General features: G+C 35.1%; 2 protein-coding genes across 4 annotated transcripts in view; one reads left to right on the forward strand and one right to left on the reverse strand.

Annotated features, from left to right (window-relative positions):
- LOC121371579 (centrosomal protein of 152 kDa-like) overlaps window positions 1-9,589 on the forward strand; it is a 47,257-nt gene extending 37,668 nt beyond the window's left edge. Inside the window, exons 20-26 of the mRNA XM_041497581.1 lie at window positions 445-681; window positions 1,279-1,392; window positions 2,324-2,716; window positions 3,272-3,484; window positions 4,696-4,768; window positions 5,372-5,522; window positions 6,184-9,589. Of these exons, the coding sequence (XP_041353515.1) occupies window positions 445-681; window positions 1,279-1,392; window positions 2,324-2,716; window positions 3,272-3,484; window positions 4,696-4,768; window positions 5,372-5,522; window positions 6,184-7,855 (2,853 nt within the window). The 3' untranslated portion in view covers window positions 7,856-9,589. The remainder of the gene's footprint in view (window positions 1-444; window positions 682-1,278; window positions 1,393-2,323; window positions 2,717-3,271; window positions 3,485-4,695; window positions 4,769-5,371; window positions 5,523-6,183) is intronic.
- A 2,024-nt stretch (window positions 9,590-11,613) lies between these two features.
- Window positions 11,614-22,994, reverse strand: part of LOC121371581 (leukocyte tyrosine kinase receptor-like) — a 194,176-nt gene continuing 182,795 nt past the window's right edge. For all 3 annotated transcript variants that reach the window (XM_041497584.1, XM_041497583.1, XM_041497585.1), the window contains 7 exons: window positions 22,836-22,965; window positions 19,265-19,362; window positions 18,635-18,727; window positions 17,760-17,861; window positions 17,108-17,242; window positions 15,406-15,496; window positions 11,614-14,282 (listed from right to left, as the gene is read on the reverse strand). In XM_041497584.1, the coding sequence (XP_041353518.1) occupies window positions 13,872-14,282; window positions 15,406-15,496; window positions 17,108-17,242; window positions 17,760-17,861; window positions 18,635-18,727; window positions 19,265-19,362; window positions 22,836-22,965 (1,060 nt within the window). In that variant the 3' untranslated portion in view covers window positions 11,614-13,871. The remainder of the gene's footprint in view (window positions 14,283-15,405; window positions 15,497-17,107; window positions 17,243-17,759; window positions 17,862-18,634; window positions 18,728-19,264; window positions 19,363-22,835; window positions 22,966-22,994) is intronic.

Raw genomic sequence — 22,994 nt, forward strand, 5'->3', positions numbered from 1 at the left:
TGTTCTTATTCCTATTCTAATACTACACTTATTAGGATTACCTGTAAGAAATTTATATTATTATATTTTTATTATACAAAATCCTTAAAATCTTAAAAACCTAATTATTTATTCTCTTTCTTATCATAGCAACATCCATTCAATAAAAACACATGTATGATGGAATTTGTTTTATTTTATGACATGACATCATTGACTAGTTTTGGATTGAAGGAATGGCATCGTGAAGTTTGTCAGTACTGATCTGTTGTATACTGGATGTACTAAAACAATGATTTTCATTCACTGTCAATTCCTCATGTAAAAAACATCTATATTATTGGCATTTACTTATGTGAAGCTGTGTTTCAACCTTGTATTGTTTTAAATCAATTTATCACAAAAATTAAGAAATAAAAAATGGGATTATATGCTTGTTGTATTAGAATATGTCTTTAATTTCAGGAGCTTCAAGGCATTAAATCAGAAAACAGTCGATTAAAAGTTGAGTTGCACTTGAAGGAATGTGAGTGGGTTGAGAAACGAGACGCGTTGATCACACAGAAGGACTCTGAGCGTCGACAGCGTGTTAAGGAGGTTCACGACCAGTGTCAGCAGGAGTACCAGAAGTTCATCAGTGACCACCAGGACACACTCAACCAGACGCTCAAAGACGTCAGAGATAAACATGCACTGGAAAAGGTAGTCATTTTTTATTTGTTTAAAATAGTGCACCTTAACATAAAAGGTCAATGAATCAAACTCTATACAGCATATTTATAAACGGTACGTAATGGCTAACATCTAAAGTATACTCCTGCTTATAACACGGTTATATATTATGGTACCTATTGTGTATTATGTGTATATTATATGTATATATATATATGTTATATATACTTTATATTTTTGTCAAGCGTTTACTGCAGCTGTCTGTATATATGTTTGTAAACCACCTCAATGCATCACCATTTGGTGATCTGAGTTGAATAAAGTTCTGTCTGTCTGTCTGTCTGTCTGTCTGTCTGTTCAGATGTACAAATACAGTCGAGCACCGTTGTGTCAATATTATGGGGACCGTATAAATATTTTTATATGAAGTTAACCAAATATTGACTCAAATATTCAGTCAGATAAAAAAAAATTGAATGTACAAAATAAAAATTCCTATGTGAAAACTATATATAAATTTAATTTTATCGAATCATACTTTTTAAAAAAGTAATTGAACCCAATGAAAATTGTTGTTTCAAATATGTATGGACATTGATTAAAATTCTGTGTTTTAACTGATTTCAGATGAAGCTACAGCTTCGCTATGACGAGAAGATTGAAGAGCTTCAGTCGGAGAAACAACAACTTCTCCATGAGTTGAGAAACCGAGAGACGAATCATGACAACAGTCTTCAGGAGGTGTGCAGCAGTTTTAACTCAATTCATTCATTTTTGTTGGGGGGTGGGATATATCCAGTGGTAAAGCGCACGCCTGTTGCGATCGATCCCCGTCGGTGGGCCAATTGGGTGTTCCAGCCAGTGCACCATGACTGGTATATCAAAGGCCATAGTATATGCTATCATGTCTGTGGGATGGTGCATATGAAAGATCCCTTGCTACTAATGGAAAAATGTAGCGGGTTTCCTCTATGACTGTCAAAATTACCATATGTTTGACATTCAATAGCCGACGATTAATAATCAGTGTGCTCTAGTGGTGTCGTTAAATAAAACAAACTAACTTTTGGTAAACAAGGTGTATATTCTACAGCATTCTTTTTTACCTTTTTTTCTTTTTAGAACAAATAAATTAAGCGGTGGGTTGGTAAAGCTCTTACTTGAGGTGCTTGCACTGTATGATTGAACCACCTCAATGGACTTATGCTCTGATTAGGTTTCCTCTTGTCCAAACCAGTGCCCTATGACTGGTTTATTAAAGGTCATATGTTCTGTGGTTTATCAAAGGTCATGATATGTTCTGTATAGTCTGTGGGAAAGTGCATATAAAATATCCCTTGCTGCTTTGTGTTGAAAATGATTAAATCTGTGTGCTCTAGTTGTATTTTTAAACAAAACAAACTTAACTTTAACCTAGAAATTTGTTGTCTTAAGTTATAAACTGGATTTTTGGGGTACTTTGATGTTTGGAATTGCATATCCCCAGCACATATTTTGGATCAGCATATTTTAAGGATATCAAGAGATTGTACTTTCTGTTTTATTTATAATCCTATCATGCCTGTCAAATCTTTTGTCTGTTGGTTATTTTTATTGTTGTGAAATCAACCAAGAGACAGAAATAGAAGCACCACATAATATTTTTTTGTAATGTATCAATCATTTTCTCCAGACATCTGTCCCCAATGTTAGTCTGGATATTGAACGACAGGTCTGGCAGAAGGAGCGACAGAAGCTGAAGAAGTCTGTGGCGACTCGTGAGAAGCTTCTCAAGTCTGCCGACAGCCACATGGCCAGTGAACTGGACAAACTGAAGGCTGAGCTAGAGGACGCGTACCAGGCTCAGTTGGCAGCAGAAATGGTTGGAGTTGAAGAAGAGCGAGAGAGACTGCTGAACGAGGTGTCTGACAAACAGAAATACATCCATCAGTTGGAAGAGGAGGTCCAGTTACTGAGAACCAAGATGGCTGAACTGGAAATGTCACATAAACAAGAAATCCTCTCACTGAAGCAGAAGCAGCAGGAACTGAATTCTCAGTGCAAAAAGACTGAAAAACTCTTACAGGTAAGAAATAGAAATTAATTTTATATCAAAAATTAAATTTAGCAACATCTTAGTTGTTGCAATAAAGCTCTTACAGGTAATAAATAAGAATTAATTTTATATCGATAATTAAATTTGGCAATAATATTTTAGTTGTTGCAATAAAGCTTTTAGACTTACAGGTAATAAATAACTATTAATTTTATATCGATAATTAAACTTTGCAATGCCTGGATGCAACAATATTTTAGTCATTATTGACATTAATATGTTGAACTAATATTTACTGTGTTCAGCTGCTGTACTAAAATATTTATGAACTACACGTAACGGCCATTCTGTAAAATATTAATCATCTTTAGCTAACTGGGATTTTGATCAGTAATTGGTGTTCACGTGAAGTGTGATGGGTAATTAATTTATTGGTAATTGATTTATTTCTTGTTCTACATGTGATTCATTACAACTGCTAGTATGTAAATGTTTTAATTGATCCATATTTGTGATGTTTAATCGTTGATATTTCTATTGAAGAATAACAGAGGAGTATAACGTTTGTGTTTCTGTCTGGTTTAGGACGCACAGAATCGTTACCACCGTGAACTGAAGACCGCCGAGGCTGAAAGTAAAGAAACAATGGAGAACATGAAAAAGAAGATGATAGAAATGAGGAACAGTCACGCGGCAGCCATCGAGGCGCTGAAGAAACAGCACGGTCACGAGAAACGAGAGCTCATTAAACAGCTGAAGAAGTACACAGACAGGACCCTGGTTAGCATTGCTGTGCAGGTAACTGATATACAAGCAACAGGTCTTTTGTAATAGTCCTGTGATAATAGATATGGGTTAATGGCCTCTAACATGAACATTCAAAATAAGGACACAGTCGGGAGAGGATATATGGGAAGCGTTAAGGCCAAAAAGCTGAATCACAGATGTTATTGTTTAGTTGCAGGAGAGGGGGTATTACATTAGTGCATTTGAACACTTTCCATCCATTTTTGTCAACTTTGCTGTGTGTCTGTCTGTCTGTCTGTCTGTCAGTATATGTGTGTGTGTCTGTATATGTCTGGGCATGTGTGTGTGTGTGTAAAATTGTGCAGGAGTGGTCTAGACTGCTGAGCTAAGTTTGAGTTGTGTCTGGATGTGTGTGTGTGTGTGTGTGTCTGTCTGTCTGTGTGTGTGTGTGTGTCTGGATGTGTGTGTGTGTCTGTCTGTCTGTGTGTGTGTCTGTCTGTCTGTGTTTGTGTGTGTGTGTGTGTGTCTGTGTTTGTGTTTGTGTGTGTGCGTGTGAAATTGTGCAGGAGTGGTCTAGATTGCTGAGCTAAGTTTGAGTTTTGCTCTCCTGGAAAAGATATTTGTAAAAAAAATTTTTTGCTTAAAACAGGGTGTTTTCACCCCTGAAACCTCCCTCTGCACACACACCTGTTTTGTTTAAGAGTGACACACCGACAGAGAGACAGTTATGAAGAAATGTAATCAGAAATACATGTGGATAAATTAATAGAGGTTATTATACGAGCTTGTGTGTCGTACTGATTTTACAAAACGAGTGTCAGGATATATGTATTGGCCAAGCGAGAGCGAGAGCAAGGGTAATACATGAATCCTGACACGAGTTTCGTAAAATCAGTATGACTCACACGCGAGTGTAATAATTTCTTTATTATCCATATTATTGTTGTTGTTTTCTTTATGAATAACAAGACCCAACTCAAAATGTTTCAACTACAATTTGAAAGAGATGACGAAATGACTTCATATTTCAAATGCACAATCTGAGCTAGGACTGGAGAAGCAACATCATTTTATGACGTTGCTTCCCAAAAGTACGTCATTACACTTGTTATTACACGTGTGCTTCATATGATTATTATTAACTTGGTTATGTTGAACTGTATGGATAATAATAATCATTACTGTCAAGTTTGTATTTTGTTATGGGTGGTGTATTTTTGTTACTGTATTGTAAATTCTAGTTGAACACATTTATCTTACAGACAGAAAACTGGGATGAACTTCAGTTACTGGAGTTGAGAGGACAGTACATTGAGACTGTGAAGAAGATAAAAGGTTGGCAATACTTAATGATACGTTATATTACTGATATACATTTCTGTCTTCCCATTCATTCACCCACCTGAAATCAGTGCATCAGCTTAGTAAGAATTTTATAAAAGAATTTTATAAATCCATTTATGCTCCAAAATGCATGCATCCTACAAAGCTGTTGAAAGAAAATGGGTAATTGATGCACAAATGATTGCTATTTAAAAATGGCAACAAGACTTGTATGTTAACTGTTATTTGAGAGTAAAAATACAAGTTTGTTAAACGTGTAGATATGTTTGTGATTTGCAATCATTATAAAAGATATTAATCTAACATTACTACAGCTTGACCCTCCTTGAGATCTTCCTTAACCGTACAGCAGGTTTTCGATGAAATTTGCTGAATATCGTGGTATTACATTTTAGAAAATACAAAAAGCCCTATGTAATACTAATAAAAAAAGTGGAAAATAATCTTGCAAAATATTAAATATTAATCCCTTTTAAAAACACTCAGAAAATAATTAATTCAGAAAATAATTAAATCGTCTGATATTTCCGATAGACTTGATGATTGCGAAGTATTTACTGAATTAATTCATTACTATTCCCATGTTTCTTACAGAAGATGTAATGCAGCACACGACTCTAACCAACCTGCGAGCAGCAGAGACTGTCAAGGAGAGTGTATCCAAGGAGAGGCTCGTCACTGTCAAACAGCTCAAGAATTTCTACAAAAACAGCATCCGGAAAATACTTCAAAATGAACTCACCAGGTAACAAATTAATTTGAGGTATCACCGATATTTATTCTGAAATCACTATATTTATTGGCATGATCTGATAACTAAATAATATTTAATTATATTTAAATCTTGACTATATGAAGCAGCCCTATCATGATATTAACAGCTTTAGTTCAGAATAATTGACAAATGATTTATCATGTTTTCCATGTTTTACTGGAATCATATCTATGGCAAAGCATCAAACATGCTAATAATTAACTATGTGCTGAGGTACTGTGTTAATAAATAACCTTTCAGTTTGTCCAGATAAGCCAGCAATTGGTGAAATTCATTGCTATTATAGCTTTCAAATCAGCTATACATTACAGATTAATGACATTGTTTAGGATGGTACTTAAAATAGCTGCTTGCTTGAATTAGTAGTCTCCTACTTTAAAACTTTATGCATATCCTTGCCTTTTTCCTTTTCTTTTCTCTAAATGTTTGGATCTTTACTAGCATTATTCAAGAACATGTACTTATTTTGTGCTGGTCATTATGTTGTAGTGCTGAACTAGAGAATAAGTTGGCAAGCACTGACCAAGTATTAGAACAACTGACCCTTACCTTTCTTTTTCGTTAAGCTAAATGTTAGGATATTTATCAGAATTATACAAGTATTTATTTTGTGTCTGTCATTATGTTGTAGTGCTGACCTGGAGAATAAGCTGGCAAGTATCGACCAAGCACTGGAACAACTGACCATCAGTCTGTGCAGCACACCATCAGTAACACCGAGAGATGCAGGCAGTGAGAAATACGACCAGAGTGGCAAGACGTCCGTTACCAGCGGAAGCATTCTTACCCCACGCAGTATTTACAGCTACACCGGGAGTGAAACCTCCAGTCTTGAGGAAGAAACTAGACCAGAGATACCAGAACTGTATCCGAAATCAGTCAGTTCCAATAATGCTGATTACACTTCATCATCATTCCAGCCTATGCGGATAGACATGACAGATTCGCTTGATGAATCTAGACCATCTAGGCGCAGCAGCCAGGGGGGATTAACCAGAGATTCTCCTTCTGACCTTGTTGCTGTTCAGCGCAGACCACCAAGACATTCAAACAATGATGTGGTTCAGTTGACGGATTCTCCCAATAGTGTTGTTTCTCTGAGACCTAGACCTACCAGACAGCCAAGAAATAATGGAGATGGTAACAAAATGATGCAAAGAAACACTTTTGAAGAGAGTCAGTTTTCCAGTGTTCCATTCGGTCAAATGTCGGATGGATCTGCATTTAGTAAAAATCATCCTAGTGCAAAAGAGTTGAGATTGGATTTAGCTACGAATCGGGTTTTAACAGAGGAGAGGTTTACAAAGCCTCCACTTTCGTCAAGGTCTCCAACATTTGGAACGAACAAAAAGGTTTCCAGTGAAATCAGTCAGGTCACAAAAAGCATGGAAGAGGATTTTCTGACCCCAAAGCTAACCACATTCCAGCCAAAATTATTCAAGGCTAAGTCGGAAATGACTCTGAATAAGTTTGGTGGTTCTACTGGGTTCTCAACAGCGGGCATTCAGATAAACTACACGTACACTCCACTGAACCAGAGCCTGAATAACGCATCCCCATCCACCAGCCTCTTGTCAACGTGCAGTCTTTCTGACGGGGATCTTCGCTTGGTGGGTCAGCACCTACCCGTGCTGGCTGAGAATGGTGGTAAAGATGAGCCAGTTCTGTTAAATCTGCAGTCGCTTGGACTGGGAAATCCATCACCGAGGAAGTTCAATCCTGCGCCTGAAAGACTACAAGATCGGTATCACTCTGTGAGATCGTCAGATGGCGAGTTCAATATTTTATCACAAACACACAAGTCAAACACTGATCGTGCTCAGTCTTCCAACAAACAAAGATCAGTGAACCAGTTCAAGGAGTTTCCTGGGAAAAATAAAATGCAGTTTGGACTTGTTTCGATTTCCAACGAATTTACTGATAACATTGGTGAACAGTCATCTCGGGGTTCGGGTGTGTCACACAGGAAGTCGCTACAAGACTTGACCTCGTTTTCAATGTCTTCTCCAAAAGAGGAGCGGACTTTCAACAAAATAAACAAGGTTCTACACTTCAGTGAAATGACTGACCACTTTGACGACATGAGCAGTATTACAAGTCACAGATCCTTCAGAACTGTGGAACCGGACAGCAGGGTGTTTCCTGGAAAACAGGTACATCCTCAGCATCACTATAGAGAGTCCAACAAGGGGAGACGATCCTATGATGATGTTTATCCAAGGGATAAGTCGGCAGGACAAGCTAGAACAGTACAGCACATTACATCTCCACCAAGTAATGACACAGACCGGGAAATACACTGAGTACATGATAGTGTGTATTTCAGCATTTATTCCATTTCATTTATGCTGTCGAAGATCATTATAATGACCTCTAAATGGAAACAATATTGACTTGCCTTTACAGAGTAAAAAGGTTCAATATAGGTATTACATTTTCAACCTTATGAAAGTTCTAGGTCATTAAAACTTGGTTTATAGATGCACCTATGGATGTTCATCACACACTGAAAAAGTTTATGGTTGGTGAGACATTGAATTCTGCAGAATTCTTGTATTTATATGTAAAAAGGAACTATTTCAAGTGCACTTCATAGACAATTTGTTATAATTGCAAGACTTATTTATGGCAGTTCAACTAAGGTTGAGACAACATTTTCTGTGATACTTGTGAAACATTCCGTCCTGTACATTTTTATTTTCCGTCCTAACTACATTCAGATTTTGATTGGATTTCTTAATGACGATTTCCGACTTCTCCTGAATGAGAGTACTAGTAGCCTGTGGTAACGTCCGATCTCTCTTTGCTACAAGCCAATAGATATGCAATCAAAAACCTTTGCTCGTAAAATTGTCAAATGTTTTGATTTATACAGTTGGAACTGATATTTTGTGATGTAAATCAAATATTCTTCCTTAGTGCTTTGAATAACAAATGTATACCAATGATATTTCACGTTTTCATTCCTAAGTATTGAGGATGGTAGTTCAAACGTAACCATTTTGTTTTATAATCGTTTTCATTCTTGTGTATAGAAGTTTATTTCATATTCATGTTCATATATTATAATTATGGTTGGTGCTGAAATTGATGTCAGTTGTAATTCGAATATTTTGTTTATTAGATTTGATGATATCAATAAGACTGAAATGAAGTGTTATGTATTAATCTGTTCTACTCCATAATTTATTTTAAAATATAATATTGTATCTGGGAAAGAGCATATAAAAGGCCTTAGCTGCATTTGTGTAGCCTATATAGTAGGAGTAGGTTTCCTCTTTTTCTTTTACTAGTTGTTTAAATAACTATGTTGGACACTTAAATAACTATTCTAAAATATGCTGAGGTGTACCATGACTCCAAACACCTTTTTTTAAAACACTTGTACAAGTATGCTGTGATTGCCTCAGATACTTAAATTGTAAATGCACATTCTGGTCAGATCAGTAGTTATTAACTATGTTTTGTGTTTCCACAGGGAGCATTTTGTTTTCAAAATCTTGATTAGCAGTATTTCGAGTTAATTAAAAATTGATTAGCAATTATGGTTTAATGTTTTAAAATTGTGTAGCGATCTGTGAAACTTGCATTGCAAATCGAGATGTGATACTGAACAAAATGTTCCCTGTTCAAAGGTGTCTTCTCATTCAGTCATTGTCTCAGATACTGTTCATTTTGAACAAGAATCTCACATTACAGTTTACTTTGCTGTTCAGGGAACGTTTTTTTTTCTCTGAAACTATGTAATAGACAAAAATACTGTACCATGTGGTAAGAGGACCAAGTATCTTTAAAACAAAATTTTGATTATGTTGAATATTGTATCTTTTTATGTACCTCATAAATAATTATTTCACCTATGTTTTGTTTCTGTTGTGCATGGTCATTACATAATAAGTATTGTCTGTTTTATGTTTATCTGGAATCATTAGCCTGTATAATTGTAGAGTTGCTGAATGTTTTAAAGTCAATGATTGTATCATAATTTATATTTTTATACCTTGTTACATAAAATTTTAATAAAAACATACACATACGATTTGTCCGACTTCTTTTAGTACCGGTATGTCTAGTGAGATTGGACACCATTACCAATCCAGAAACATGTACGCATAAACTCATTCACACAAATATTTTTATACACCGGTCCTTCTGGTCTTTTATTAAGCAATGTGCAGGGGTGTAATTAATGAAACATTTTTTATTGTAAACTGGGGAACGATCTAGCTCAGTAGATAGAAAAATAGTTTATTTTGTTTAACGACACCACTAGAGCACATTGATTTATTGATCGTTGGCTATTGGATGTCAAACACTTGATTGTTACCTTCTGGCCTTTTTATTAAACAATTTGCTGGGGTGTAATTAAAGAAACTATTTGTTGTAAACTGAGGAGAGATCTAGCTCAGATGATAGCAAAAGAGGTTATTTTGTATAACAACGCCACTAGAGCACATTGATTTATTAATCGTTGGATGTCAAACATTTGGTAATTTTGACACCGTTAATAGTTGCTTACCTGATGCACTTTGGTCGTGGGATTGAACCGTCTCAGATTCATTCTCTGACTGGGTTTTTTCTGTCCAAACTAGTTCCTTGACTGGTATATCAAAACGTGGTATCTGCTGTCCTGTTTAGAGGAAGAACACTTGCTGTTAATTGGGGGGGGGGGGGGGGGGGGGGGAATGTAGGTTTCCTCTGATGTTTAACAAATGTGTTCTAGATTTGTTAAACAAAAGAAAAGTTTATTTACTTATTTTTATTACATACCCATTTAATCTTACTACAGAATTCTGACCGTGTAAACAAATGATTTTATTGCACATATGTACTAGTACTAGTTCCCATGTTATTTATAGTGCGCAAGATTTATACTACTCGACTCTAGAGGTCTCATGCTATAATATTGAGCACTGTAATGCAAGAATATGAACATGGCAAAACAACTGGCATGTAGTTCTGTCTGTTTATTTGTTGTAAAACATGCAAGACAATGGAATTCTGTGAACATTATCATGGATCCACTAAGGAGATGATTCTGTGAACATGATCATGGATCCACAGGAGAAGATTCTGTGAACATGATCATGGATCCACTGAGGAGAAGATTCTGTGAACATGATCATGGATCCACTAAGGAGATTCTGTGAACATGATCATGGATCCACTGAGATGATTCTGTGAACATGATCATGGATCCACTGAGGAGAAGATTCTGTGAACATGATCATGGATCCACTGAGAAGATTCTGTGAACATGATCATGGATCCACAGAAGATTCTGTGAACATGATCATGGATCCACTGAGAGGATTCTGTGAACATGATCATGGATCCACTGAGGATTCTGTGAACATGATCATGGATCCACTGAGAAGATTCTGTGAACATGATCATGGATCCACTGAGAAGATTCTGTGAACATGATCATGGATCCACTGAGATGATTCTGTCGACATGATCATGAATCCACTGAGGAGAAGATTCTGTGAACATGATCATGGATTCACAGATGATTCTGTGAACATGATCATGGATCCACTGAGGAGAAGATTCTGTGAACATGATCATGGATCCACTGAGGAGAAGATTCTGTGAACATGATCATGGATCCACTGAGAAGATTCTGTGAACATGATCATGGACCCACTGAGAAGATTTTGTGAACATGATCATGGACCCACTGAGAAGATTCTGTGAACATGATCATGGATCCACTGAGGAGAAGATTCTGTGAACATGATCATGGATCCACTGAGAGAAGATTCTGTGAACATGATCATGGATCCACTGAGAAGATTCTGTGAACATGATCATGGATCCACTGAGGAGAAGATTCTGTGACTGAACATGATCATGGATCCACTGAGAAGATTCTGTGAATATGATCATGGATCCACTGAGAAGATTCTGTGAACATGATCATGGATCCACTGAGGAGAAGATTCTGTGACTGAACATGATCATGGATCCACTGAGAAGATTCTGTGACTGAAAATCATCAGATCCAGCCATATGATGGCAGTCGGATTCTCTCAAAGAAATAAATCTGACACAGAGGTTCAATAAATTATTTATTTATGCTTGTGTGTATAGGAAAAACAATTTGTATGTATATTTAAGTTCATTAGAGTTGTTAAATATAAAATGTTAACTTAATTCCTGAGTCTGAGGTAATAACTGTGAATTAACAACATTTCTTTTAAATTGTAAATGTACATGAATATAACATGGATGCCTAAATTAAAGCTGACCCCGATTTCTAAGCAGTGTAAAATATTTTTGGCTATTATGGCTTTTTTACCGTTAACTTACAGATTGTTTCATAAATGATGATTTGGTCAAAGCTAATATATCACTTGTTGTCCTGGTCTTTGTAGTGACTCAAAATTAATTTCATGCAAAACAAAAGGTACATTGTACCTCAGAAACTAGAGTGAACGAGTAGCTTTAGAAAAATATAACGTTTTTAAGTTGATAAAGAGTTAAAGAATAAAACAGGTGTACAGCAACCTCTAAAAGGCCAAGGGAGTGCTCGATTGGGTCATCAGAATTAACTGAAAACTATTCTTAAAATTTCAACATTCAAACAAAACTGGAACTATAAAGCCCTAGATTGGTTCCTTAACATTTCATCCACATTTGTTTTTGGAGCACCACATGTTGGATATAACACTGATGTCTTTACTGATAATAGCAAAATATTAATGACATGAAAGGGACTACACACACATACATGCACATACGCACACAGGAATAGTTTGGGATTCCAATTCTAATTTCTAGAATTCCCAATCAAGCATGCCCCAATGTGATGGACATCACACCTACTAAATGACCCAACAAAGTACTGATCTGTTTATGTATCAAAAATGAAGTAATAATTATGATTGATATAAAGACTATTTTCAAAATGTTAACTGTTAATTTTGATACACAAACTAAAAAAACCCCTCTCATCTGCCTTTTTTTTATGTTTCCAGGAGATGAGAAAAACTGTTTTGTTATAAGCTGATTAAGTGTAAGAAGTGGCTCCTAAGAACTATAACATGAAAAATCGAGGTTTTGTTCACTGACTATCATACATTTAAAAGAAAGGCAGAGTTTTGTCAAAAGTAGATTTTATATGTTAAGTTCAATTAGTTATGGTAAAGTTGCCATGCAGGAAGCAGCTATCTAAAGGAGTACCAGACAAATAGCTGTTTTACACACCTCATTGTGCTATATAAATTGCTTGGGTGGTTTTTAAGACTCTTCTCATTTCCAGATAGTATGCTGCAGTTGGACCAGTGGCTTCATCAATGAATTAGTGCCATTTTGGTGAGGCAGCTCATCGGTTGGCTCACTGGTGGCTAGTCTTTGAGGTTGGCTCTCCCTTAAGGATCCATTGGAACATCCTTCATGCTGGTGGTGCTCGCAAGGTGGCATTAGCTGTTAGCAGCTTTTTACTTATTGACCAGAATTGGTGCGACAGTGAATTCTGACTGACCATTCCAACCAAAACCAATACTGGGCCAATGTTTTGATGCCTAAAAGCTTAGTGTTATAGGGGCATGTAAAAATACTACAAGTCTAAATCCGATGCCATCTCTGGTCTCAATATTTTTAAAATATTTATATACAAAGTTTACAAAATAACATCATTAAATACATTTTTCTAGAATATGACTTGTATATGTTTTATGTTTTCAAAAAAATTAAAAAACATGTTACATTTGTTTTCATCAACATGAAATGCTATACTTTCACAAGCAACTGGTTTTACAATACAGCAAAACAATATCTTAAAAGTCTTGGCTTCAAATATTTTGCACACTTACTTAGAAAATCAACAACAACAACACAACCATTATTTCAATGTATTTTAAATTACTATAACCAAAACTTAACACATCTTAACAAAGTCCATCTGCTGCCTGATATATATACACACTCATATCCATACATCATAATCTTTCAATCTTCATACTGCATTGCTACATGAATACGTCTTGCTTGGTGGCAGTGTAACAAACTGCATGCTTTCAAATCACAGATCATGGTACACCATTAACTCCAAACAATAACCAGTTCATAGCATTATGTGATGATGGTTAGTTATGCACATATAAAAATATATTCTCAATAAATTCCCAAAGATTTTAATCAAAAACATACTTTTAGCAACTTTTCAATTTTGGCAAGGATATCAACTCCAAGGTGCCTGAATCTTAAAAGGTAAATACAGTTTATGTCAAGTCATCGGCTAGACATAATTGGTCCTCTTTAATGCTGCTTCAAATGTTCAATAAATAAGATCAACAATTCCACCATCAATAATTAGCTCCTTGAACTAGCTTCAGATTTCTTGTGATGTTCATTTTCGAACAGTTCCTGAAAGTCTTCCACAGTCAGTAGAGGTAACTCACTTGGTGGAATGTGTAGCTGGACACTGGAACTTTTCCTGGGACTGTCTCTCTTAGTGTCATACTCGGAAACATCTTTTTCATATTTGGATCTCTGGAGATGCATGTCCTCATCCTCTGATGAGTCTTCATCGTTAACAGGGCCACCTTCTGCCTGGTCTTCAGTGAGCCACAAGGGCAGGAGAGGCTCTAGGCACCCGTCTGACTGCCTCTTGGCCCCATCCCCAGACGCTGAGGATTTCATCGACTGTGGCACTTTAAAACTCCGAGCAGCATGCATAACTGGAAGGTAAATAATAGGCAGGTTGCTGGACAGATCCTGGTCCTGGTAGAAAAAGAAGATAAATCCTGTTAGGGAGGCAGCTAACAAATAATGGAACAAAATAAGTATAAGTGGCAAAAAATGTCCTTGCACATCATTTTTAATTTAAAAAATTTGATGAGAAATGTGAGATAGGAAGTCGTCATGGGACATCTAGTATTCCACAAAACATTCCTAGTTGAAAATAAACCTGAAACTAATTAATAAATATGTATAATAAGTAAAGTAAGAAATATGTTTGTTTTTTATAACTTTATTTATGGAATTTTTCCTTCAAAACTTTGGGTTTGTGGTTAACTAGAAAAATTATAAAAATACTTTAAAATGTTTTATTATATATTTTCGAAATAATGGGCGATGGGAATATAAATAAATATCTTCAAAGCACACAGTGCTGGTTTTAGATAGCTTCCACATTTACACACAACATAATACTATTATTCTATTTTAAACAAGGAAATGGTTTATTTAACGACAAACTCAACACATTTTATTTACGGTTATATGGTTAAGGACCACACAGATATTGAGGGAGGAAACCCACTGTCGCCACTTCATGGGCTACTCTTTTTGATTAGCAGCAAGAGATCTTTTGTATGCACCATCCCATAGACAGGACAGCACATACTATGGCCGTTGATGTACCAGCGAGAAATAGCACAATGGGTCTACTGACGGGGATTGATCCCAAATCAACAGTGCATCAAGCGAGTGCTTTACCACTGGGCTACGTCTCGCCCCCTATTTTAAAGAGGCTGTCTTGAGTTTGCTTTCATTGTCATGATGTTACCATATAACAAATCGTTTTTAACTAAAATTATATATTAAATATTTTCTTATCTAGAATATCAGTGTGTGTATACCCAATATATTTCTGGTTGTCCTAAATGGCTGTAACAACTAAAACTTCATTTTATTTCCTAATACAATAAAATTATATTGCTATGAAATTATTGGGAGGTAAGCCCCAGTTTGAGTTACTACAAACATAAGGATGACCAGAAACATTAAATTAATAGATAAACAAGACAAAATTAATATGTAACTGTTGTGTTTTGTCATTCAGCTCCTTGTACACATTTCACTGCTACATGTGTATATATAGAAGGTCATGTTGCCATGTTACCTGCAGACAGTTGTCCAGAGTAGACACGATCAGAGAAAATGGTGGTCGTTCTTCTGCAATTCCACTCCAACATGATGCCATGATATCATACCTGTAATAGGAGAAAAGTTATTGTTTTTACCAAAGTATATTCCAAATCTTGGTACTAGCTAATTAATATATGCTTTGAATGTGAATATACCAGGACCCATTCCACGAAAGAATTGTAGTGACTTGAGGTGAGTTTTATAACAGCCGTTCCACAAAGCAACCTTATGGTAGTCATAAGTGCCCCTTTAAGGTCATGATGGTAGGTATTTATGGCGATAGTAGTGCTAAGATAGCTTCGTGGAACGGGCCCCTGATAATCATAGTTAAGATCAATATTGTCAGCAAGCATTCTGAGATTACTGCTAAAACAATACATGTCCCCTGCCAGACCCAACAAATGTTCATATCACCTAAGTTCAAGGAACAAATGGGTAAATCCCCATGAAAGTCAAACTTGATCTGTAACAATAACTGATGAAGCTATACATAAAATTTCAAATCAATATTTTGAGGCACTAGGGAAAAAAAGACAGGAAAACACATTTTATCTTCTAAGTTCAAGGGCCATAACTCTGTGACAAGTTGGTAAATCACTATGAAAGTCAAACTTGATCTTTAACAGTACATGCAGATAATAAAAATATACAAAAAATTTCAGTTCAATTTCTTGAGCCATTGCAAATGTTTTTTCTGGAAAACAAATTTTCATATCTCCTAAGTTCAATGGTCATAACTGTAAAAAACAGAAGGGTAAATCACATGAAAGTAAAACGTGATCTGTAACCGTACATGATAAAACTATAAACAAAGAGGGTAAATCACATGAAAGTAAAACGTGACCTGTAACCGTACATGATAAAACTATAAACAAAGAGGGTAAATCACATGAAAGTAAAACGTGATCTGTAACCGTACATGATAAAACTATAAACAAAGAGGGTAAATCACATGAAAGTAAAACGTGATCTGTAACCGTACATGATAAAACTATAAACAAAGAGGGTAAATCACATGAAAGTAAAACGTGACCTGTAACCGTACATGATAAAACTATAAACAAAGAGGGTAAATCACATGAAAGTAAAACGTGATCTGTAACCGTACATGATAAAACTATAAACAAAGAGGGTAAATCACATGAAAGTAAAACGTGATCTGTAACCGTACATGATAAAACTATAAACAAAGAGGGTAAATCACATGAAAGTAAAACGTGATCTGTAACCGTACATGATAAAACTATAAACAAAGAGGGTAAATCACATGAAAGTAAAACGTGATCTGTAACCGTACATGATAAAACTATAAACAAAGAGGGTAAATCACATGAAAGTAAAACGTGATCTGTAACCGTACATGATAAAACTATAAACAAAGAGGGTAAATCACATGAAAGTAAAACGTGATCTGTAACCGTACATGATAAAACTATAAACAAAATTTCAGCTCAATATCTTGAGACATTGTGAAAAAGAAGTCTATATGAAAAACTATATGTGGAAAAGATGGTCGAACAGACAGACTGACAGGCAGACAGAAGGATGGAGAAGAAACCAATAGTCCTCCGTAGTTAGTCTGGTAGAGGACTAATAAAAATATAAAGTACATATTGATGGGATTCGAGCCCAGTCTGGTGAATCTAAGTTTATAACCAACATAATAAAAGCCTTACACTGATGATGGACAGCTGACTGGAGCATCCAGTCTCCCACCGGCTGTGACAAAGTGCACTACCTCCTCGTTAGTACAGCCTGGGTATGGCATGTAGCCGAGAGAAAACACCTCCCACAGCAGAACACCAAACGACCTGCAACAAACAGATACGTTGTACTCAGGTCAGTGTTAAAGAACAGCAACCTGGGTTATGAAGGAGGGGGAGGGAGGAAAGGGATTGAGAAATGGGTAGGTGGGTTGGTATTTTCGATGGACTGAATGGGTGGATGTGGTTGGATGTATGTATGGATGGACAGACAGAATGGGTGTGTTTTGGATTGATGATGGTTCAGTGGGTGGGTGGGTGAATGGATGGATGGATGGATGGATGGATGGATGGATGGATGGACAGATGGATGGATACATCAGCATTGTTGATCGGAGTTTGATTAAATAGTAAACAAATGTTTAAAAAACTTAGATTTCATTAACGTTATTATTTGGAAAATATTTAGGCTTTCACAAAAATTACTCTTATTAACTATTGTAATAGATGACTTTAACTGAAAATATTTTTGGATGATGGAACTTAAATGCGTAATTTGAAGGTTTTTCATAAAGCATAACAACACAGTCACAGGGATTTAGAACAAATTATCTTCTTTCCTTACCAAGTATCTGTTTTGGATGTGAATATTCCATCAAGAAAGGCCTCTGGTGGCATCCACTTGACTGGTAACCAGGCATTTCCAGATTTCTTGTAGTAATCAGACCTTGAAATAAGCATACATAAAATCAAAGTCTTAATGTTTTGTTTCTTGCTGTGTATTCATAATACATCAAATATCACACTATGTTTATATGTGTTCTTCTACTGGTGGTAGGGTTTAAAATGTTATGTGTTTGTATATAAACTTTGCTGAAACACAGTTTATTTTTCAGTTTGCACGGTTTGTTGCTAAGATAACTGACAAAGCAGTGGATCCAGAAAGGGACCTAAAAGTCCTTGAAGAATAATTTATATACTAGTATGTGTAATCTGATGTACAACATTTGACTTTTTTAAGTGTTTTATATTAACATTATTAGTAAGAGAGAAATCGATGTAGTGACCCTTACACCTCCACAATGAGCTGTTACAACTCATTCTGGGTTAGAGCCAGAACTGGTATGTGAAACCGATGTTTGTTTTCTTTAATGACATTACTAGAGATAATGCAGAATTCATTCGGTGCTCGTGAATATCATGAATTCACAAGTTCCAAATTGTGAACACGATTTCATCAAGTGGAGAGTGATCAGGCAATTTATAGACAATCTGCACTGTCACTGTAATCTTACACACCACAACTCATAATTTTACAAATAATTTCTGTTTGTTCTGCCATTTTTCCACAAGTTGGAAAGATTGAGACAGAAAATCCTACCCCAGTTCACAACTTATTTTCATAGGTTATTTCACCAAACGAATGCTCTTCACAACATGTCAGTTGGGAAATACGATATTCACGACTTCTAATGGATGCATCATAAGTTTGTATCTTACCTGTATATGTCTCTTGCCAATCCAAAGTCAGCTATTTTTGCAACTCTATTGACATCTTTTGTTGTTAAGAGGCAGTTTCTTGCAGCAATATCTCTGTTAGAATAAGTTTTAAAATGTAGTAAGTGATTTAAAACAATGGTACATTCAATGCAAACCATGTGGTCCACATCCAATGATTATATTTCTATAAACTGTTGATGAATAGCAGACCATGCTTCTTTAAAAATAAAACCAGTACCCTATTTTCCCACTATGTCAAAGTTCATACAAATGAATGAATCTACCATTAATTGCATTAAAGGTGCTCTATAATCGATACAAATGCTATATTTTGCATATTTTACAGTTATTTATAACCACAAATTACTCAATGCCATGCATAATCAAAAACAGATGCATTCAGTGTGACTCGTAATAATTTTTTGTTAAATTGAAACTGACGAAAATTCACAAAATGTGGCAAGCACCTTTAAAATCAAATCTCATGGACCTCTTCATCCATAAAATAATTATCTGGGGTCCTAATATAATAACTCCCATGCCCCTTCTACCTCCCCTAACTCACAATCAGTTTTGGAATAAACTAAACCCAATGATAGTTTAAAATTAGTCTTTTGATCTTTTAATCACCTGTGTATGAAATGTTTGTCCTCTAAATGCTGACATCCTCTGGCAACATCCAGAGCTAGTCGCAAAAGATCAGCCACTGTTAGGGTAGATGGCTCACCCTTGAAAAACAAACAAGAACATTTTATCATGTATTACTCTTTTTTAGATATTGTTTACCTACATAAAATATAAAAATACTTATGTAGTAAAATATTTAATTACATTTAAACAATGACCTCAATAGGCATAAAAATGTAAAATATACATAATAGTCATATCATTGCTTTAACATTTAAAATTACTGTGTATAAGGGTCATTCCATGTCAATTCAACACACTTTTTGACATCATCAGTACCATTTTTCTTGAAATTTTGTAGGATATCACTGATACATACATAGAACACAAATTGCACCTCTTTTTTTTAAAATTAATCTTAAACATAACGGTTAACAATCTTTTGTTTAATTAGCATGACCTCCTGACTTCAAACAGCTGTATATCTGCTAATATTTCACCTAATAGCTTGATTTTCATACCATTGTAAAGCTCATTTGAATCCCAATATTTTATTATAATACAAGCAGTTATGAAAACAATTTTGTTTTTGAAAACTTAATTTTTAAATATTTGACTTTGACCTACAAATTTATGTAGATGTTTCAAAATTATAATTTTTTTTACTGAATGGTACTTAAACAATTACAGAAAGTTTTATGATGCACACTCTTAGATTTTCTTAACTGGATGTAAACGTGTGAATTCAGTTCTACTCTTCCTGCCTGCCTTCCTGTCTGCCTATCTATCTACCTCATGAATAATTTGAATATAAAGTGATACTTACAGGTTTAGGTCTAGACTCTCTGAGAATATAAAGTGATATTTACAGGTTTAGGTCTAGACTCTCTGAGAATATAAAGTGACACTTACAGGTTTAGGTCTAGACTCTCTGAGAATATAAAGTGATACTTACAGGTTTAGGTCTAGACTCTCTGAGAATATAAAGTGATATTTACAGGTTTAGGTCTAGACTCTCTGAGAATATAAAGTGACACTTACAGGTTTAGGTCTAGACTCTCTGAGAATATAAAGTGATACTTACAGGTTTAGGTCTAGACTCTCTGAGAATATAAAGTGATACTTACAGGTTTAGGTCTAGACTCTCTGAGAATATAAAGTGATATTTACAGGTTTAGGTCTAGACTCTCTGAGAATATAAAGTGATACTTACAGGTTTAGGTCTAGACTCTCTGAGAATATAAAGTGATACTTACAGGTTTAGGTCTAGACTCTCTGAGAATATAAAGTGATATTTACAGGTTTAGGTCTAGACTCTCTGAGAATATAAAGTGACACTTACAGGTTTAGGTCTAGACTCTCTGAGAATATAAAGTGATACTTACAGGTTTAGGTCTAGACTCTCTGAGAATATAAAGTGATACTTACAGGTTTAGGTCTAGACTCTCTGAGAATATAAAGTGATACTTACAGGTTTAGGTCTAGACTCTTTGAGAATATAAAGTGATATTTACAGGTTTAGGTCTAGACTCTTTGAGAATATAAAGTGATACTTACAGGTTTAGGTCTAGACTCTTTGAGAATATAAAGTGATATTTACAGGTTTAGGTCTAGATTATCTGAGAATATAAAGTGATATTTACAGGTTTAGGTCTAGACTCTCTGAGAATATAAAGTGATACTTACAGGTTTAGGTCTAGACTCTCTGAGAATATAAAGTGATATTTACAGGTTTAGGTCTAGACTCTGAGAATATAAAGTGATATTTACAGGTTTAGGTCTAGATTATCTGAGAATATAAAGTGATACTTACAGGTTTAGGTCTAGACTCTATGAGAATATAAAGTGATACTTACAGGTTTAGGTCTAGACTCTCTGAGAATATAAAGTGATATTTACAGGTTTAGGTCTAGACTCTTTGAGAATATAAAGTGATATTTACAGGTTTAGGTCTAGATTATCTGAGAATATAAAGTGATACTTACAGGTTTAGGTCTAGACTCTCTGAGAATATAAAGTGATACTTACAGGTTTAGGTCTAGACTCTCTGAGAATATAAAGTGATATTTACAGGTTTAGGTCTAGACTCTCTGAGAATATAAAGTGACACTTACAGGTTTAGGTCTAGACTCTCTGAGAATATAAAGTGATATTTACAGGTTTAGGTCTAGACTCTCTGAGAATATAAAGTGACACTTACAGGTTTAGGTCTAGACTCTCTGAGAATATAAAGTGATACTTACAGGTTTAGGTCTAGACTCTTTGAGAATATAAAGTGATATTTACAGGTTTAGGTCTAGATTATCTGAGAATATAAAGTGATATTTACAGGTTTAGGTCTAGACTCTCTGAGAATATAAAGTGATACTTACAGGTTTAGGTCTAGACTCTCTGAGAATATAAAGTGATATTTACAGGTTTAGGTCTAGACTCTGAGAATATAAAGTGATATTTACAGGTTTAGGTCTAGATTATCTGAGAATATAAAGTGATACTTACAGGTTTAGGTCTAGACTCTCTGAGAATATAAAGTGATACTTACAGGTTTAGGTCTAGACTCTCTGAGAATATAAAGTGATATTTACAGGTTTAGGTCTAGACTCTCTGAGAATATAAAGTGATATTTACAGGTTTAGGTCTAGACTCTCTGAGAATATAAAGTGATATTTACAGGTTTAGGTCTAGACTCTCTGAGAATATAAAGTGATATTTACAGGTTTAGGTCTAGACTCTTTGAGAATATAAAGTGATATTTACAGGTTTAGGTCTAGATTATCTGAGAATATAAAGTGATACTTACAGGTTTAGGTCTAGACTCTTTGAGAATATAAAGTGATACTTACAGGTTTAGGTCTAGACTCTTTGAGAATATAAAGTGATATTTACAGGTTTAGGTCTAGACTCTTTGAGAATATAAAGTGATACTTACAGGTTTAGGTCTAGACTCTTTGAGAATATAAAGTGATACTTACAGGTTTAGGTCTAGACTCTTTGAGAATATAAAGTGATACTTACAGGTTTAGGTCTAGACTCTTTGAGAATATAAAGTGATATTTACAGGTTTAGGTCTAGACTCTCTGAGAATATAAAGTGATATTTACAGGTTTAGGTCTAGACTCTCTGAGAATATAAAGTGATATTTACAGGTTTAGGTCTAGATTATCTGAGAATATAAAGTGATACTTACAGGTTTAGGTCTAGACTCTTTGAGAATATAAAGTGATATTTACAGGTTTAGGTCTAGACTCTCTGAGAATATAAAGTGATACTTACAGGTTTAGGTCTAGACTCTCTGAGAATATAAAGTGATACTTACAGGTTTAGGTCTAGACTCTTTGAGAATATAAAGTGATATTTACAGGTTTAGGTCTAGACTCTCTGAGAATATAAAGTGATATTTACAGGTTTAGGTCTAGACTCTCTGAGAATATAAAGTGATACTTACAGGTTTAGGTCTAGACTCTTTGAGAATATAAAGTGATATTTACAGGTTTAGGTCTAGATTATCTGAGAATATAAAGTGATACTTACAGGTTTAGGTCTAGACTATCGGAGAATATAAAGTGATACTTACTGGTTTAGGTCTAGACTCTCTGAGAAAAGATCTCAGATCACCACCTTCCAGTAGTTCCAGAATTATTAGTTTAGGCCTTTGTTCAAAGCAGACTCCTAGGAAGTTCACTATATTGGGATGACTGAATCTGCTGCAATTTAAAAAATCATGAGTTAATAA

The sequence above is a fragment of the Gigantopelta aegis genome, chromosome 4 (genome assembly GCF_016097555.1).
Source record: "Gigantopelta aegis isolate Gae_Host chromosome 4, Gae_host_genome, whole genome shotgun sequence".
NCBI classification, from domain to species: Eukaryota; Metazoa; Mollusca; class Gastropoda; order Neomphalida; family Peltospiridae; genus Gigantopelta; species Gigantopelta aegis.